The sequence below is a fragment of the Electrophorus electricus genome, chromosome 16 (assembly GCF_013358815.1).
Source record: "Electrophorus electricus isolate fEleEle1 chromosome 16, fEleEle1.pri, whole genome shotgun sequence".
NCBI classification, from domain to species: Eukaryota; Metazoa; Chordata; class Actinopteri; order Gymnotiformes; family Gymnotidae; genus Electrophorus; species Electrophorus electricus.
The window spans coordinates 13,216,017-13,236,978 of record NC_049550.1 but is presented as its reverse complement, the minus strand read 5'-3'; the positions used below and the strand labels follow the sequence as shown (position 1 = coordinate 13,236,978).

General features: G+C 43.7%; 2 protein-coding genes across 2 annotated transcripts; both read right to left on the bottom strand.

Annotated features, from left to right (window-relative positions):
• Positions 1 to 14,256, bottom strand: ppp3r1b (protein phosphatase 3 (formerly 2B), regulatory s1ubunit B, alpha isoform, b). Its single transcript, XM_027013748.2, has 6 exons — positions 14,029 to 14,256; positions 9,637 to 9,676; positions 3,658 to 3,834; positions 3,272 to 3,331; positions 1,217 to 1,401; positions 1 to 1,094 (listed from the first exon to the last, which is right to left on the bottom strand). The coding sequence occupies exons 1-6, from the start codon at positions 14,029 to 14,031 to the stop codon at positions 1,047 to 1,049; spliced, it is 513 nt and encodes a 170-aa protein (XP_026869549.1). The 5' UTR covers positions 14,032 to 14,256; the 3' UTR covers positions 1 to 1,046.
• An 818-nt stretch (positions 14,257 to 15,074) lies between these two features.
• Positions 15,075 to 18,009, bottom strand: cnrip1a (cannabinoid receptor interacting protein 1a). The gene is made up of 3 exons (XM_027013755.2): positions 17,764 to 18,009; positions 17,158 to 17,302; positions 15,075 to 16,722 (listed from the first exon to the last, which is right to left on the bottom strand). The coding sequence occupies exons 1-3, from the start codon at positions 17,940 to 17,942 to the stop codon at positions 16,558 to 16,560; spliced, it is 489 nt and encodes a 162-aa protein (XP_026869556.2). The 5' UTR covers positions 17,943 to 18,009; the 3' UTR covers positions 15,075 to 16,557.
• Positions 18,010 to 20,962: the final 2,953 nt, after the last annotated feature.

Here is a 20,962-nt window from a genome sequence, read left to right as displayed (position 1 = left end):
TATATATATATATAGGTAAACCGTAAGTTTGTGTTTGTGCACAACTAAAAATGTTTTTGCATTTATTCTGCTCCAGTGGATATCACAAAGCAAGGACTGCATTGTAACATTCTAACATTATAAACCGCGTGCACAAGTACATGCACGCCACACACACACACACACACACACACACAAAATACTCCCCGTATTACAAAACACTAATCACCTTTCCTATCATGATATCTGAAGCAAAACTCAAATTGCTATTATCTACCAACTATTTTCCCTACATTGGAAACAGGTCAAAGCAACAATGAACCTGTTAAGCGAATTCACGTTGGTGGATTCGGTGCAGCACTTCACGACAGAGCCAATCTCCCAGTACTATGAAATAATCTTCAATGGTGATTCTGATCTGTTTAGCTATTTTTATAAATCACATGTATTTAATTTTGATTGGCACTTCATGCTCTATCTGCACATGATGAAATCAAGTAGGTCATACTCCACATCTCCAGCCTCTACACACTGCCCTGCACACCTACATGCTCAACTTTAAAAAAGACAAGAGCAAAATAAATATAAAAAAGTCCCCCATTCAATAACATGAAAGACAAAGGAACAGACTATAACACACAGTACGCACGCACACACAGACGGAGTGAGTCTCTCTCTCTCTCTCTCTCTCTCTCTCTCTCTCTCTCTCTCTCTCATCCCCTCCTTCCCCACCAAACTGAAGTAAATTGAAATGCTCGTCCAGTGTTATGAAAATCATTTCTCATCAGTAGGAAGAAAAAACCCATAATGCTCAATAACACTTGAAATGGTTGGCGTCTTCTGACTCAAAGTTTGGGGGGGTTGGTTTTTGTTTTTTTTTGCGCAGGTGGGTGAGGTGTGGTCTCACAAAACAAAATACTTCCATTGGAAAATGGAGAAAGAGAAAAAAAGGGGAATCTGATAGTTGGACGCAATGAGAGAGAGTGAGAGAGAGCGCGAGGAAGGGTGGTAAAAGAGGAAAAGAGAATGAGAGAAGGGGGGCATTTGGTGAAAGGCCATCCGTCCATTCACACATCCACGACCATCTTTTTGTGAATGTCTAAACCACCGACCACCTGCAGGACACAGGAGAACCGAACATTAGAAGCGCGAGAGAAAAAGAGAGAGAGAGAGTGAGAGAGAGCGAAAGAGTGGTCAACCTAAATGAATTTAAGCAAACAGCCCATCCCCTGCTCACCGCACAGAACTCCTCGAAGGATATCCTGCCGTCGCCGTCCTTGTCGGCGTTGATGATGGTCTTGTCCACGATCTGCTGCAGCTGCGTGTCTTTCAGATTGTTGCCCACCATCATCTTCAGGACCTGGAAGAGCTCGCCGTTTGATATGTAGCCATCCTTGTCCATGTCATAGATCCGGAACGCGACTGCGTGCGCAGAACAAGGAGAAAGAATGAGGTCACAATGAATGATGCGATACGGAAACAAAGAGAGTGCGTTCCGTTCTAACGAGCCACTGCCTTTGAAGGTGCGCCTGTCGTTAGCCAGCATGTTAGCCAAAAACGATCCTTGCCGGGCGTTGATTTTGGGATGGGTTTTAGAGTTGTTGTACATTATAATGCATTACGCATGTGAGAAATGTTTACTCACATCATTCAAATTACACGAGGACAAAACAGTAATTCAAAACTATCTAATTCCCTGTTAAGTAAATAAGTTAATAGTTTCAACCTGAGCAAGCAAGTAAGCTAGCTAGCTAGCCTCACTAGCATGCTATATAACATATCGTTAGCTTAGCTAGTGTGCTATTTCATTTAACATTAGCTTCACGTAACAATGGTGTCTGTCTAAATTGAACATAAATATGACAAATATATATGACAATAGTGGGATTGCCTTTGCCAAGGAGAACACATGCTGACTCCCCGAGACTGGCAACCAACATTTAATAAATATCGTATTCCAATTAACAATAAATTCTGAAATTGGTGTACTGGCGGTTACCTCAGAAACTGCTGTGTGCTGTAAGATTATCTGTTAAAATGAACTTTATGGTATATCTTTTGCACTTTACATGGTGTCATGGACTGGTTGGTGTTGCCCTGTACGTTAATCATTGGTCCTGTATTTCATGTTTATTGTTTACACTTGTTTTGTACTATGATCCTGGAGGAACGTCATTTCATTTCATTTCACTGTAGAACTGAAACCTGACTCCCAACCTGACTCCCAACCTGACTCCCAACCTGACTCCCAACCTGACTCCCAACCTGACTCCCAACCTGACTCCCAACCTGACTCCCAACCTGACTCCCAACCTGACTCCCAACCTGACTCCCAACCTGACTCCCAACTTGACTCCCAACTTGACTCCCAACTTGACTCCCAACTTGACTCCTGCTGTTTCCGATTGGACCACAGCAATTGTATTGGAGTTCTACCTTCTGGGCCGGTCTGAGCAGATGTTTTAACCCAGGGTGAGAGCTAAACAGCAGCGCAGTTAACTCCAACATGCTAAAGCTATACAAGAAACAACAAAATCTAACAAAGGACAGTTAGCATTATGCATATTAGTTCATTCTAACTTCCTGAAGTGGTTTTAGCATTAAAGCAATTAATATCTGAAGTTTAACTTGGTGTTGAGGTGAAGCTTCTGTGCAGGCCATGCATGTTCTTCCACAACAAACCCACCCAACCATGTCTTTATGGACCTCACTTTGTCATACTGGCACACAAAAGGACCTTCCCCAAACTGTTCCCACAACGTTGGAAGCATACAATTGTCCAAAATGTTTGCTGAAACATTACGATTTCCCTTCACTGGAACCAAGTGGCCTAGGCCAGCCCCTGAAAAACAACCCCACAGCATTATCCCTCCACACAGCTTTACAACTGGCACAGAGCAGTCAGGCAGGTAATGTTCTCCTGGCATTCACCAAACCCAGACTCAGCCATCAGACTGCCAGATAGAGAAGTATAAACACATTTCCCTCTGCTCCAGAGTCCAGTGGCGGTGTGGTTACATCTGAAGTTTGGCATTGTGCTTGGTGATTAAGGCTTGCAGTGTAGCTACTCAGCCATGGACGTTGTAAAAAAGTCGCAGCCGCTTCCTAAAATGCCCTTTTAGTCTATGTGATTGGGTCATGGAATGGTGTGTGCGGACCGTGACTGGGCTGTGGAAAGGCGTGCGCGGACCGTGACCGGGCCGTGAAACGGCGTGCGCAGACCATGACTGGGCCGTGGAACGGCGTGTGTTGACTGTGATTGGGTCATGCAGCATAACGTTACTTTACTCACAGCGGAGTTTCTGCTCCTTATCCCCTTTGACGCTGAATTGAGAGACGCCCTCAATGAACTCTGCAGGTCCAGGGAAAGGCCGTGATGAGACAGTGAGAGAAGACAAAACAAAGACAAACAAAAGTCAACAATACGGCTTGATGATCGTAGGTAAGCGCTGGTGGAATACGCCAGCTGGCCAGTACTGTACACATGACTTTAGTGCCTTTCCATGATTGGCTAGCATCACTTTGGTCTCTGAGCATCACTCAGAGAGCAGGGTCATAGGTCACAGGTATACAATATAAGACCATGTGACCTAAACATCTTTAAAACAATCAGGTGTACCCTTAAAAACTTGTTTTATTTTAATATTAGTTACTTTGTAAAACAAACAGATATCACACCTTTGAAATCCACCTCTCCGTTGCCATCCGTGTCGAAGATGTCGATGACCCGCTGGACCAGCGGGTTCTGCTGGAGTTCAGGTAGGGACATGAACTCCTCAACACTGAGGGATCCTGAGTTATCCAAGTCCAGTTTCTTAAACCTCTTCCCTAGTCTTTTAATCTCATCAGCATCGACTGAAACAGAGCGGAAGAAAGGTCGTTGTGAGCATCACGCAGCTACAGAGACAAGAGGACACCTGAATGCACCAAAGGAGACGCAGAAAAAACTCTAGAAAAATCACATATAAAAATACATCATGTTTAACAAATTCTGAAATATTGAGAAATTCTGATAGAAGGAGAATATGTTTGCTGAACACACACACACACCATCAACTTAGCAGTAGGGCATTGCATTTGTAACTGTATAGACTACAACACGGAACGGCCACTAGATGTCACCCTGTACACAACTAACTCAGTGGGGTGTGGGTGCATAAGTGCATTGATTTGTTCTAATGAGAACAAATGTGCGTGTGCGCGGATGGACAGCTTTGTCTTGTTGAGTGTGTGCAAGTTTCTGACAAAACATGGTGGAAGCATTGACATACATGCGTATATGGCGCTTTATATCTATGCATGTAGGTGTCTATCAGTCCACTAATACAATACATTGTTATCTGCGCACACACTTTTTACGCAGATAAAACTGTGCACAGCAAGGGTAAGGGTATGCTATGTAATGCATTAATATTAATATCAAGTGGGACTCTGTGTGTGTGTGTGTGGGGGGGGGTTATGGAGCTACTGAACCACTCTGATGGTGGTTCTTCCTCCTGGGTCCTGGCCTCATCTGCCATAACCCAGATCTGTCTCAGTGTGGAGCACATTTCCCTCTGCCTCGCGCCCCTGTTAACACACTCTTTCACCGCCTGGTTTCTCTCAAGCGACGTGTCTCTCTGTCTCATAGCGCTGAGTGTAAAGGTGAGGCAGTAGACACGTTAGACTGTGCACATAACACGAATATCACACACAAAGTGTTTATGTAGCATTATGGAGCCTCACTCAGCCTGTTCAGGTTCCAGAGGAGCCAAAGCACAAAATTCACCTGCTGAAATTCTCCTCATTAATCCCTATGAATCTACTAATATACTAAAGGACTGAATACAGTGAAAATACCATTCAATATTCAGATAATAATAACAATTCAGATAATCATACTAGGAAGCACCCAACGCTGGATGGCATGTTGTACCTGCTCCAGCTAACCCTACACCAAGAAAGTGGGGGGTGTGGTGGGGAGGAGTAGTGGATGCCCATCAGAGAAAGGCACGCTAAGGGAAACCGGAGGAAAAGAGAGAGCAGGAGAGAAAAGGAGTACCTCTCTCTAATACACACACACACACACACACACACACACACACACACACACACACACACAATGCTGAAGCTGAGGCTCTCTGAAACCCCCTAGCAGCAAAGGAACTTATATCATATGAGTAAACTGCATTTATGTACAAGATTGTGTGAGTGTGCTTGTGCGTGTATGTGAGTTGCTGGGTGTGTGTGTGCGCGTGTGTAGCCCTGCACTTCTGATAGAGGTGAGACTGTCTTCACTTGTCTGTCACTCTATTCCTGTGCGTCTCCTGTGTCTCCGTCCCCTTCTAAGCAGCACACAGCCGTTCCAACAGTCTGCAGAAAACTAAAACATCTCCAGTCTGCGTAGACAACAACATAACCCACCCACCCACCTCCCTCACTAGCACCTCCCTCCCTCACTAGCACCTCCCTCCCTCACTACCACCTCCCTACCTACCCACCCACCCACCTCCCTCACTACCACCTCCCTCCCTCACTACCACCTCCCTACCTACCCACCCACCCACCTCCCTCACTAGCACCTCCCTCCCTCACTAGCACCTCCCTCCCTCACTACCACCTCCCTACCTACCCACCCACCCACCTCCCTCACTACCACTTCCCTACCTCACTACCACCTCCCTACCTACCCACCCACCTCCCTCACTAGCACCTCCCTCCCTCACTAGCACCTCCCTCCCTACCCACCCACCCACCTCCCTCACTACCACCTCCCTACCTACCCACCCACCCACCTCCCTCACTACCACCTCCCTACCTACCCACCCACCCACCTCCCTACCACCTCCCTCCCTCACTACCACCTCCCTCCCTCACTAGCACCTCCCCACCTACCCACCCACCTCCCTCACTACCACCTCCCCACTACCACCTCCCTACCTACCCACCCACCTCCCTCCCTCACTACCTACCCACCCACCCACCTCCCTCCCTCACTACCACCTCCCTACCTACCCACCCACCTCCCTCCCTCACTACCTACCCACCCACCCACCTCCCTCCCTCACTACCACCTCCCTACCTACCCATCCACCTCCCTACCTCCCCACTACCACCTCCCTCCCTCCTCCCACCAGCACCATGTCTGCCTGTCTGTCGCTGCCGTGTTGCAACACTGTGGTCTTTTTAACATGCAATGCTGCGCTAAATTCTGGGATCATCTGCACGGGGTGGGACGCTGATAACTGATTCCACCCGGTCAGCCAGTGGTCTTTAGGGAGACGGAAAACTCCGAGCGGCCAGCCGACATCCTCTCACAGGAGGGTCAGCCATGTCGTCACATAGTTCCGTGGCCACGAGTGCTAACTGCAGGAAGACGATGGGATGTTGTTATGGTTGCTAAGCACCCGACTCGCCAACAGGTGGCTCAGTTTCGCACCAGCTGGCCTGTGATCGCGTCGCGATGTTAAAACAATCTGCAGACGATTAGTTTGGTCTGCAGAGGAAAACGCCTCACTAGAGCATGAGTGTTAGCCATTGCTAGCTAACTGTTACCAGAGAGATGCACGAAAAACTGCTAAAAGCCTTTTGAGGAGCCTACTTCTGCTACTCAAGTGCTCTACTGGCCATCACTGGACACCCACACATACACTGGTGCGTGACTGTGCGTGTGTGTGCGCGCGTGTGAGAGAGAGATCTAAGCCTTTTGACTTTGTTATTTCAGAAGCTTGAGCCCAATGTTGAGGTTGCCATAGAGATTTTTCTAGAACAGAGCAGAGGGCTGTGGGTAGTGTAGTCCCTGATGATAGACAGGGAAATACATTAACGTGGACAGTTCACTCACACTGTTACAGACTTCTTACTCCCTTTACACTCACAGTGTGTGTGAGCATGAGGATGTGTGTATATATTGTCTGATATTTTTGGAAGTATAAATGATGGTCCTTCATAATTCATGTTGAATGAAGAAGCTTCTTTCTTCTACAAAGACACACACACACACACACACACACACACACACACACACACACACACACACACACATTCACATGAGGCCAAACATAGCTAACCTGACCCCTGTTTAACCTATGACATCTCCTGCAAGCACGCACACAAACATGCCCACACCCTCCATAACTCTCCACTCCGATACTGGTGCGAGGTCACGAGTCCTGCCAGTACCACTCCCCCAAAACACAGTATATAACCCCTTAACCCCTTCACTCTTGATACCACACACACACACACACGCACGCACGCACGCACGCACGCACGCACGCACGCACTAAAAATAAATGAGGCTGTCCCACGTGTGTGACCTTTACCAGACAGGAGGCATTTATAGCCTGGGTCACCAAGCCAACGTCCATCCGTCATTTGGCCAGGCCACAGCGTGGGCTCTGGTTACCGTCCCCACCCACATTACTCGGCTGACTTAGGATCAGCCCTCCTAACCTCATCGACACCCAGAAAGCCCACAAACAAATCACTAGAACTAATCTGAGACCTGTGAGGCAATGTCACTTTTCGTGTGTGTGTCTATATGTCTATATGTCATTATATAAATATATATATATATATATATATATATATATATATATATATATATATATATATATATATATATATATATATGAAACAAATGCTGTAAACTAAGAATCCTTTCAAACATACAAATAATAATAGTTTATTTTAATTTTTATCAATTTACAAAATGCAAAGGTGAGCAAACAAAAGAAAAATCTAATTCAAATCAATTTTTGGTGTTATTACCCTTTGCCTTCAAACCAGCATCAATTCTTATAGGTACACTTGCACAAAGTCAGGGATTTTGTAGGATTATAGTCAGGTGCATGTTCAACCAATTATACCAAACAGGTGCTAATGATCTTCAATTTCACATGTAGGTTGAAACACAGTGATTAACTCAAACATAGGTGGCTGTGTAGGAGGCTTAAAACTGGGTGAGGAACAGCCAAACTCTGCTACCAAGGTGAGGTTGTGGAAGTCACAGGTCATACACCATGGCAAGCACAGCAACAAGACACAAGGGCTCTCCCAGACCAAGATTTCAAGGCAGACTGGGGTTTCGAGATGTGCTGTTCAAGCTCTTTTGAAGAAGCACAAAGAAACGGACAACGTTGAGGATGGTAGACGCAGCGGTTGGCCAAGGAAGCTTAATGCAGCAGATAAACACACATCAAGCTTATTTCCCTTCAAAATCGGAAGATGTCCAGCAGTGCTATCAGCTCAGAACTGGCAGAAACCAGTGGGACCCTGGTACACCCATCTACTGTCTGGAGAAGTCTGGCCAGAAATGGTCTTCATGGAAGAGTTGCAGCCAAAAAGCCATACCTCTGACATGGACACAAGGTTAAGCGACTCAACTATGCATGAAAACATAGGATCTGGGGTACAGAAAAATGGCAGCAGATGCTCTGGACTGATGATTCAAAATTTGAAATATTTGGCTGTAGCAGAAGGCAGTTTGTTTGCCGAAGGGCTGGAGAGCAGTACAATAATGAGTGTCTGTAGGCAACAGTGAAACATGGTGGAGGTTCCTTGCAAGTTTGGGGCTGCATTTCTGCAAATGGAGTTGTTGATTTGGTCAGGATTAATGGTGTCCTCAATGCTGAGAAATACAGGCAGATGCTTATCCATCATGCAATACCATCAGGGATGTGTATCATTGGCCCCAAATTTATTCTGCAGCAGGACAATGACCCCAAACATACAGCCAATGTCATTAAGAACCATCTTCAGCATAAAGAACAAGAAGTCCTTGAAGTGATGGTATGGCCCCCACAGAGCCCTGATCTCAACATCATCAAGTCTGTCTGGGATTACATGAGAAGGATTTGAGGAAACCTACATCCACAGAAGATCTGTGGTTGGTTCTCCAAGATGTTTGGAACAACCTACCAGCCAAGTTCCTTCAAAAACTATGTGCAAGTGCACCTAGAAGAATTGATGCTGTTTTGAAGGTAAAGGGTGGCCACACCAAATGTGGATTTGATTTAAATTTCTCTTCTGTTCATTCACTGCATTTTGATAATTGATGAAAATAAACTAGTAATACTTCCATGTTTGAAAGGGTTTTTAGTTTACAGCATTTTTGCACAGTAGTGTGTGTGTATATTAATATATAGAGAGAGAAGTGACATTGCCTCACAGATCTTAGATTAGTTCTAGTTATTTGTTTGTGGGCTTTGTGGGTGTCGATGAGGTTATAAAGTTTCACCCAGGAAACCTGCATTAACTGACCCTGGATCAGCTCCCTTAACTACCAAGTCGTCTTAATACTTATTTGCAGTTCATGAAAACTGTTCTGAGACCTGATTCTACACAGCAGAGTGTTTTCCTTGCTATAACCTGCCTAGTTCAGGTGTAGTGGGCAGTACAGAACTTGCACACTCCTTTATATAAAGCCCCACTAAACTGACCGTGGATCAGCTCACTGTGGGTTCCACTTACCCATTTCTAACTACTGGCTTCATTTAAGGGTCCTATAACTGGTCTAGGACCTGTAGAAAGTGTTCACTTTGAACCGGACTTGAGGTCAGCTCCATCCACTAAAATCTAACCAGCACAAATGAGTGGTCTTGCAGTCCAATCTATAATTTAATTATAATTTTCGCAGCTCTGGATGGGCGGAGGGGCTATAGCGCAGATACTCACAGTGCGAGCACATCTCCAACGGATAACTTGCTTCATTTCCCTAAAAAGAGGACAAAAAACAGACCGTATTACAAAAATCAGTCAAACAAAACAAAAATGCAGTACATCATAATTATCTGAAAAGGTCAATAATCACTAACGACAGGAGGGATTAATAATCTTAAATGTATTTATGATCTGAAATGTAACCATGGGATTATGTTCTCTGTGTGGAGTGGCTTCAGGGGACGTGCCCTCCCAAAAAGGCACTAGCTAATGGGACACCGCGCTGTTTTCAGGCCGAACAGCATGCCACACGCTGGGCTAGGAGGGGGAGCAGAGTGTGGAAATATCTGCACGACCACAGCATCACAACCGCCGCACTGCTTCACATTACAAATCTACACGAAAACTGTAACTTGCATTCTAGTTATAAACTAATGATAAAACATGATTTAACAAGACAAACTGTGTTCTAATTTGACTAGAATTATGACGTGGACTGCAAGTAGACCCTACACACTCTGAGGGGCTGTAGCCTGTACATGTGTCCAAGGTGAGCGCATTTCATTATGCGTGGGGAAAAAAAAACACAAGGCACTGCACGCAGAGAGAGAGACAGAAAAGGAAATGAGGCCAAGTCTCACACACACACACACACACAGACACACACACAGACACAAACCTGCCTGTCATTTGTCTGCTTCTCTAGATTCACTTGAAATTGACAAACAATATAAATGTATTTAGCTTGTGCACTTTCTGGAGTTGCACTTGCAGGAAAGGCACTGAACCAAACAGCTATGACGTCAACAGTTATTCATTATGTCACGTCAATATTTCTGATTTAAATAAATAAATAAACAGATAATTTAATCTAGGAGATATATGTAGGAGCCCCCGATACCTCCGGGACCTGATACATACTGGACTGTATGTCAGTCCTCCTGGACACCGTGGACAGACAAGTGTCTCCATACATTAGAGAAAAGTCCCATCTCTGCCTGTACAACCAGATGCTTCTCAGCATCTAACAGTGCTAAAGCAAGCTTAGCTTCTGATCAGTCTCCATACCAACCTGCAAAACCTAAAATAAAGGTTAACTTTCAAACTTAACGTAGTGCATACAGATAGCACGGGACTCAAAACATTTCCTAGCAACCTAGGTAGACGAATGTTTAGCAGTCTTTTATAATGTCTACTCCAACTCACTACTTAACAATGGCGGATATTACAGGATAACTGTCTGTGGATTCTGAGGCAACGACCATGTCGGCTTCGTCATCACCGTTCGATAAAGGAGAGTAAGCACCTTTGTTTAAGGTCGCTCATGTCCGAACAAGGTCTATAACGGGCGGGGCCGTCACACCACATGCCGAGGTTGTGTTACAAGAAATTAGCTGTGCACTGGGGAGCCATTTAATGAAGCCACATGAAGCCAGTTTGTTGGACTGGTGCTACATGGCCATCATTTACCAGATAAAAAACAAAACAAGACTGCTGTCTGTCAAGAAGGAAAAATCCAGTCCGATAGCTCTTGGCCGAAGAAGAAATTCTTTGCTGGACCTGATGCACATAAATCAGAGCTCTAACTGGTGTAAGAAAAATGTCTAATGTGCTTTTAGGTTTGTGTTAAACAACGAGATTTATCCAGCACAGATGCACACAAAGCAATCGGGTATGTGCTATCCTTGACGACTGAACAAGACCCGGTCACGCATTCCTTCAGTAAGTGCCATGTTTATGAAAGAACAAGAACACACGTGATAAGACGGAGATGCATGCTGAACTCTGACTAAAAAGGAGGCCAAGCCAAAGACTTCAAGCGCCTGTTTAGTCATAGGAAAAGGGCAAGCGTAACAATGGAAGGACCAAACTCACAGGTGCATTTTGGGTACTTTTTCAGAACGTATCTGTGGTGTAGGTGGCGCTTGGAAGCGGGGACATGTGTCTTATGACACTGTCCACAAAATTCACCGTTGCTATGACTGCATTCTGGGATACCTGTGTGGGACTGTGAACCGTGCACTTTCCCTTTATATCTTACATGTAAACGCATTACAAAGAACGTAAGCCCTACAGCCTTGCTAACATTAGCGCCATCTGCATGCCCTGTGCTATTTTGACTTGAAAGCCTGCACAGACAGCAAATTAAATTAAATTAAAAGTGGACTGAGGGTTTAGGATTACCTCATCTGTGTATAAGGTCTCACGAGGCGCCTGAGAGGGTTTGCCTTGGAACAGAGGCACTAAAGGAAGAGGCATCCAAACACTCGAGCCCCGACGAAACAAAGCACGGGAGTGACTGCCAAGTCAAGCGAACATTGTATTCCGTCCGAACTCTATGCTGCCTTTGTAACATCACCGCCTTCCCTGGACGCCATTCCGTTTTCCCCAATAAGGAGTCGGACACACAACTCCCAGCCCCTCAGAGCACGGACGGACAACTGCGCCTCGTTTTCCACAGAAAAAAAAAAAAGGAAAAAAAAGTGTGTCGACGTTGTGACGTCCGATCAGGCTTAAAGGAAAACAAAAGTTCAAAGGCAGTATGAAATATGAGGAAATGTCCAAGAGGAGGAAAAATTCATGGGAAACGTTTCGCCGCAATAAGCCATAGACCCAGTAATCTCTTACCGAGCACTGACAGATCCCACCAGAAATGCCAATAATTAATAAAATCTGTCAGGAACTAGCAAGGATTATGCAAGTAAGAGCATTCTAGAAACCCCCAGGGTTTCTCATTCGCTATCGTCAATTAGCAATGTCCATATATTGAAAGAAACATTCAGATATACAGACCCATGCACTTTAGTAGGTACCTCGATCTAGACCAACATGCTCATTGCCTTGGTGAGGACCTGAGGTAAGTCCCCTGTGTTCTGCTATAGGGGGGCTACCCATGCACCCCTTATGTTTGAGCAAAGCGCCATTCTCCAACCACAGGCCGCAAAACGTGCCAAAATGTATTCATTTGTGAGACCGATGACATGTAAATTAGAACATGCTGATATGGCAGCGTGGAAAAATAATACCCTGACAAATGGCCAATCCTAGTAGCACCACATGTCTGAGGGAATAAAACACCATCAGTTCCATTAGTGCAGCAGAAGCAGATATGGTTATCAACAGATAACTGCGATCAATAACCCACGGAAGGGTCTGCATGCCTGTGGAAAGTTCTGGTGCCTTGACTCCCCAGAGCAAGAGGTGGTTGTATCAACCTGGATCTATGGTCTCCATGGAGACTATTCTTAGCACAGGCGAATAAGTGAGCATCTCGGTTTAAATGGGTTACGGAGCCTGAGGGTCTTAAAGAATCCTGCATGGCCTATTTCAGCACACCGTGCACAGTCAGATATGGACCAATCTCTCCCAGCACAGTCTGATCCAGAAAGTTTGGATAGTGGGCCACATGCATATTGCAGGTACTCCATCATACATAACTTTTCCGAGACCTCTGGAATTCCGGAATGAAATGCACCATGAACCAAAGAACGCAGAGAAAGGGCAGGACACAGAGCTTTTCTTATCACGTCCTCCGTCCCCTCTTATCTGAGATTGGGTTTATGTGCACTGCCATGTCCTTGGTGACTTCGGATCAGTTTTGTTAAGAATTCCGACACCGTAATAGTGTCCCCAATTTGTCTTGACCTCGTATTCAATAATAATAACACAGATCGAATGCAACTATTATAAGGCTATTTTTTGTAAATTATTGACTGTCAAGCTGTATGACATCTGAGTCAGTCACGTAAAAAGCAAAACTGAATTCTCTCCCCCCGACGCGCGCCACACACACGCGCGCACACACTTTTTAGCAAATGTAAACATGGCCTGAAATCGTCCATTTTTCCTTGAAGAGAATACAAGCCCGGTTCTTGTTAAGGGGGGGCAATTGATAGAGAGCTTAGCCCGCATCCCGTCGGCTGATCTTGCTCATCCATAACTTGACAGCCCATCGACACAGCGAGTCACCCAAAGCCCCGTACTAGCTTCGAGCTGACAACACCATGTTTTTCGCCTCCGCCTCTCGTTTCACGCCGCCCTTCAACATGCTCACCGCACACATCGAGCGGTGGAGCATTAAAATAAGTCGTCGATCTCCATTACGCTCGTGTATACACAACACAAACGTCTTAATTCGTTCGTGCATAGCGCACACGGGCTGGCCGTCGCAAGGAGGGCCACACAGCTCAGCAGCGGCGCTGTTTTATCCACACAAGCTCCGATCACGACACGGTTACGACTGTTTTCTGCTCGGAAACGGACGGGCGCGCAGGTTTCGAAACGCGTGGTCGTTTTGCGCTTGTGCTGAACGTGCGACGGCGTGTAAGGCTGGGTTAAGATTCGTCTTAGTGCAATTAGCCACAGCCACCCTGCGACGTCTGACGACAGCACCTCGCCAGCCCTTACCATCCTGTCGCTCGGGTTGTCTTCGCCCTGCGCAAAGTGTCACGGAATCCGACGGGCAGCGTGGGCGCTGAGGAATATTCTCCGCACGAAAAATCGCGGATCCCAGGAGCGTCTCGCCGGGTCTTGCGGTCGGTGTCTGTGTCGACGGATGACGGATTCACTGCGGTAGCCTCGGTAGGTCCGCAGCGAGGGGTGAAGAAGCGGAGTGGGCTGAGTCGGTACAGAGAGTGAAACCCGGGAGGGGGAGGGGCATTAGTACAGCACATCCGGGTATTTCTCGCTCTCTCTTTCTCTCTCTTTCTCTGGAGGTGCGCGCTCGTCTTTTATCGCTGCAATGTTCAGTATAATCAATAACGTTCAGCATAATCAGTGATAATGTCGATATAGATGCGCGTCGCAAATGGGACGTCATTGCTGAATTGCGTAATTGATTTAACAAAGTGTTTTCATACCACTGTGAAAACGACCCTGAAAAGGTTATTGTTTGATGGGTATTGGAAATCATCCGTCTCAAACTCTTTTGTATCTCCGGAATGGTTCCTTCCTTCCTTATTTATCTATTTATTTATTTAAATAAAGCATTTCTCAGTCTTAGTCCTGGGTTCTACCTCGTCCGTTAATTTTACATTTTTTTTGCAGAAACTATCTGTAAAAGCTCTTCAGTTAACTATCAATCCCTTGATATGGTCATAAAAAATTGTCTTGCCATATAGTCTCAGGACTCAGGCTGAGACAGCCAAACAGGAACAAACATGTATGTGTTTCTGGGTTTAATTCACATGTGTCTCTCTTCTTTTCTGGAAGGGGGGGGGGGTGTTCTCTTGCCTTGTGTTGTGCTGTAAATTATGCATACACTGCAGACTAAAGCAAATTCAAGCTTTCTTAACTACTACAGCCTTTTATCTTACAAAAGAAGTCAACATTCAGGTCCAGAGTTGCACAGTAATTCCTTTAAAAAAAGAAATAATCATATATTTCATACACTTATTGTGCTATCTACACAAGTACCATGCAAGACAATGTAACATAAGCATGAAATCAAGCGGTAAGTTATAAATTGCTTTAATAACTCTGAAATAAATGTCCACTTCAACTGTCCTGGTTCTGCTGAGTTTTAAAAGCAACTTCATAATTGATGCATTGTATTTTCTGCACCCACAACACTCTCTCCTAGCGTCACTCAAGGGAGGTTAGTGAGTGCATTTACCAGTAGCAAGAAGGTACCTTTGAAGGAACATTTGTACCACGGCATCTAAATTGAAACATGAACTGTAATTTACTGATGACTTTGACAACTGCTGGCTTTGTGCATCCTTTTGTATCAGCTGTATTTATCGCTCATCAGGTGATACACGCAAACAGAAAGTGCAGTGGCCCCTTCAGTACATCATGTTTGTGGCCTGAAGAGTCAGCCAACTTAAAAAACAACAACCAACCATAAAAAGCAATATAAATGACAAGTTAAAATATTCTTTCACACAATATATAAATACACATACCACTCACAAAGAAATTATTATCAGTGCCAGACCCAAAGGGAGATCACAATGTCAATTGATTGGTCCATTCTTTATCACGTTACTTTACATTAATAAATAGGTTCAACTATAGATATAATATAGTGAGAGAGCACCCGCAAGCATTATTGAGCACTGCCCAATTAGTACAGCAAAAACACTGGAGTACCTGTACACCTGCAGTAACGCACAATCAGCTAAGAAACGATGGTTCAAAAAGAAGTTTCATTAGATTTGATTCCATGATGGAGTAGAAAAGGTACTGAAATATATGTGGCTGTGACCTTGGGCTAGTCCAAAATCCATACTCATCCGCTCTTCCCTGACTCTTCCTTAGTAGCAGTGGTGCCTCCCTCCTAATTCACCACACATCTGGAAAAAACAGCGAATGAGAGTTCTACTGTGATGCATATGTTTGGTATTTGATATGGATTGGAGAGAAAGAACATAATTGCGGTTTTTTTCTTTGTGCGTTTTTTGTGCGTTTTTTTGTACTATCTGAAACAGCCTTGTGCCACAAAAGAGTCGTAGTGCAAATATATTTTAGCATCAAGGAGTGTCTGTTCATATAATCACTACACTGGGACCTCAAAGGAAATACAATCTGGATCAACAAAACAATTAAGACATGCATAATCAACAACACAGATAGAGAACATGTGAATGCTGAGCACTTAATTTCAGTCCAGTTCTGATATTGTTCTGAAACTCAGTAGTACTGATCCAATTGTTTGGAGGCCATCTCTTGTTTCTGTTAGAGGAATATGTCATCCAGAAATGCTAATACATCTATTAGAATGGAACATCTTAATGGACGTTAGTGGGGCCAAGTTACTATTATATAAACAAAACAGGTAAAATAGGTCCCCATTTTAGCATTTTTGGCTAATATATTCCTTCAACCACCGAAACCTCAGTCCAGAAAGTAAACTGCCCAGTGATGGTTCCGGCCCCCATGGCTGTAGCACCGCTGTGCTGTGGTGGAGGCAGCTGTTGCTATGGCGGCAGTCTGCTACTGGAAGATCTCCTTGTTGATCCACATCAGGCTTCGCGTTTCGTTTGGCTTTGCCTCGTACTCGATGCAGTTGAATTTGTTGCCAAACTGACAGTGCTCGCGCTTGTAGTAGTTGTAGTACTTCACCTGCCAAACAGTCTCAAAGACCCCGGCATCCTTGAACTGATGAGGAGACACGCATATCCAGTCATTAATGTCGGTTACATTTAGGAGCCAAGCTTTTCTTTTTAAACTTTTCTCTATTTTTCTATTTATGTTCTACTATAGTGTTTTTGAGCTTGAAAATATATATAATATATAGAAAAGTGACCATATACTATCTTTATGTTAAATAATTGAGAAATCACTCATAACTGAGTTCACATTGTTTGCTTTGGGCCCTTTCATGACATTTAACACCAGCTGTCGATTTTGTCCCCATAAAATGTATTATGAAATGTATATACAGCCCTATCTGTTTTTCGAAAAGTTCTCTGAAGCAGGAACCAACTGCTTAAGAGTTCACTGGAATTGCAATGAACGCCTTGTGGCGTATTTATAACACTACAGATCAGCGTTACATACTGACCGTGTTCTGTTCCGTCACTGTTAGTTTACCTGTATAGAGACTTGCACAGGTTGCCTGTCCCCGCTTTTGGTATGCGGCACTCCCTCGGTGTCGTAAAACCCGTGGTAAACAATGGATTCGTCGTCTTTGGACTGTTGCTCCAGAGGAAAGCTGCTCCCGCCGATTCCCATAGTACTGAAAAACGCATTACAACAATCAAGAGTCTCAGTTTATAGGGCAGACTGTATTTCACAAACACTCTGCTTACTTTTTTATTTTTACTTATTTTTGGATTTTTTTTTACAAACATTCTGAAACAAAAAATTGTTACTTGCGCTTAAAATTGGTAGGCTAAGTGGGCTTGGATAAAAGGCAAATCCTCGGTTAAATTTCGGCTAGTCCACAGACGTGCGACCGTGGTCATAAGCATGCAGGCTACCGTGCTATCGCATATCTTGTCGGCAGGCCGGCTGTCGATATAGGCAGGTGCACGTCTAATGGCCTGTTTTGTCTTCATGCCGTGCAGAAATGAACTGAAACCGTCTACAAGCTATTGTAATGTTACTTTGTTCACAATGTCGGCTAATATTTCTGCAGTAGCTACATACGAAGAGGCAGTTCACCTAAGACAGAACCCCTGAGTTTGGGATACGTACGTGGCCTCCGCGTTCCCCGGTGTCATGACCAGCTCTATTTTGTATTTCGATCCTGTAAGCAATTTTATTGTCCTAGTCTGTCCAAATCTCGTTCCATCAGCTTTATAAAACACCGGACCGTCGTTCGGCTGCATCTTTAAATACACAGAGATGTTAATAATGGGCGGAACGTCGGCCATGATTAGAAAGATAACGGCGCTCTGCTTCTCTCGCGGTGTCCGTGCAGTTTACAGGGATGGTGGAAGGTCCCAGGAAGCGACGCGTGAGGATGCCGTGACGTGTGCGCAAGCGATGGAACACAAATGCACTGCACGCGCAGACTGCGGCCTCGTGACATCAATGTAGCTTTCAGAATCTCATTGACAGGCGAATCAGTGCAACAAAATATAAAATTTCATGAAAATTATTAAAAGCTTTGCCCTAAACAGTCTGCATCGTAGACATAGTCTACTGATGAAACCCAAAATAACCGAACCAAAAAGGATGTTTTGTATGCCAGCAAATCTCTATATCATATTTACATTAAATTTGCCATTTGCTGTTTTGAAGTCGAATAATTTGATTATCTTTACTATCTTGTCACTTCATTCTTTTAAATACCCTCAGGTGACATGCAGAAGAAGCCTAAAAGCCAGTGCCCCAAAGTGCAATGAAGCATTTAACAGTTTGAGTCACAGCAAGACATTTAGTTTTGACATGAGTAAGACATTAACAGAATAGACAGAAGTATTGTACAGACTCCCTTTGAAAAGTTGTGTTAATGTAATTGTAATTATACACAGGATGTCAAATGTCCTGTGTCAATTCACAGAGCTTCACACAGGGCCCAGTCCACTCACTTCATACCAGGAACATGAAGAAAAGGAATAAGGTTGCCTATTACTATTTCAAAATTATTCAACTTTCAATATTAATACAAGGTAAAATAATTTATGTTGTATGGTTAAAAGAAGTCAGTTTATATTGATTTGGCACAAAAAAAATTACATTGCAACAGTAGTTTTATTGATGCAGACTCAATTAACCTGATAAGCACCTTAATGTATGCATGACATAAAGACATACATATGCAGCAACAAAATCTTTGTGAGTCCAGTAGGTGAACTAATCCTGGATTCATTTTCTGTTGCTGTTTAAGGTTCCTGCCTTGGTCGTCCAAGGTTTATGACATTCAACATGACCACCTTGTGTTTGCATCCATATAAGATATAACCATGTGTACACTGCAGACATCAATCATGACATCAATCATAACATCGCCAGCATGACATCACCAGCAGTAATATTACCAGCATCACATAACATTGTAACAGCATGACATCACTAGCAGTAATATTACCAGCATCACATAACATTGTAACAGCATGACATCACTAGCAGTAATATTACCAGCATCACATAACATTGTAACAGCATGACATCACTAGCAGTAATATTACCAGCATCACATAACATCGTAACAGCATGACATCACCAGCAGTAATATTACCAGCATCACATAACATCGTAACAGCATGACATCACCAGCAGTAATATTACCAGCATCACATAACATCGTAACAGCATGACATCACCAGCAGTAATATTACCAGCATCACATAACATCGTAACAGCATGACATCACCAGCAGTAATATTACCAGCATCACATAACATTGTAACAGCATGACATCACTAGCAGTAATATTACCAGCATCACATAACATTGTAACAGCATGACATCACTAGCAGTAATAATACCAGCATCACATCACCAGCAGTAATATTACCAGCATCACATAACATTGTAACAGCATGACATCACTAGCAGTAATATTACCAGCATCACATAACATTGTAACAGCATGACATCACTAGCAGTAATATCATATCATATATTCTCGTGTTGCATAACTGATGAAAACCAAAACACATTTTTAGATGAACATGTTTTTTTTTAATGCATTCCATTACAGTCTAAATTAGATTTCAGTATACAGCACACACCTGTGTGTATGTATAATGACAAAGTTTAATTGATCTGAACTGCACTGAAGTTCAATTGAAGGATAGAAAAGGAATGAAAATATAGGTGCTGATAAAAAATATAGGTGAAGATAATTGCTCCCATGACATTCACACCATCCAGCGTCCTGAACTCAAGCTTCGCCTTTGTCTGAGAAACCAGTCCTGTGTGTAAATCAGTGCCCTTAAAAAATACCATCTAGAACAATGGAGTAGACATCTGTGTCCTAGTTATGACCTTACAACCCTTAATGATCTGTGATAGTGTCAAGGCGTTTATTACCCTATGCAGTTTTGTGATTTTTCATTTTGCCAGTGTAGAGATAAGGGTTTTTTCCAACTGATGCCCCCTGGGCACATTCTATGCGACAGTGGTTCCCAGTAGCCCACTCTAGTTTTTACAGGTAACTGTTTTTCACCCTCTGGACCAAACAGAATTCATCACCAACAGCTAATTCAGCACAGATGGACTGATGCAACAGGGAGATTAGGAAACTTGCTGGACTAGGATTGGAAATCACTGATCAATCACACAAAATTATTTGGTAACTGCAAAAATGGTAATTCATCCTTAATAAACAAATTTGCGTTGGTCTAAGAGCATATAAATGCGGCAGAATACTATGAGTACAAATCACCAAATGTAAAAGTGCTGTGGATGATCCCCAATATTAACCAGACTTTTTTGAAAGACTGTGTTCATTCTGTGATTTGTTACAACCTAAAAATGGCCAAAGCTACATACAAAGGATGGGGGAACTTCTCAATTTAAAATGTTTGTTATTAGCAATGATATCCGCTAAAATACACTATTTTAACTAACTGACTGATAAATCAGTTTAGATCTGCATCACCAGTGCTAGACCTCTAGATCTGCGTCACCAGTGCTCAACCACAAACCCGAAGTCCAACAAACAAAATAAGGCAAGTGAAGACCAATGAGCAAACCCACCATGACTCTGCTCAACTACATAATATAACACATTTGAATTATCCTTCCAAACTGTATAAAGTTAGGAAAAGTGTCCATACAAAGGATGGTCTCAAAAATATCCACTAAAATGTGATGTTTGTAGGCAGAAGTAAAATGCAGAGGCAAGTCCTCAAACAAACACAAATGTTTAATGAACATGACACGAAAACAACACCAAAACACAAAGAACTACACCAAGTAATAACCAGAGAAAACGAGACAA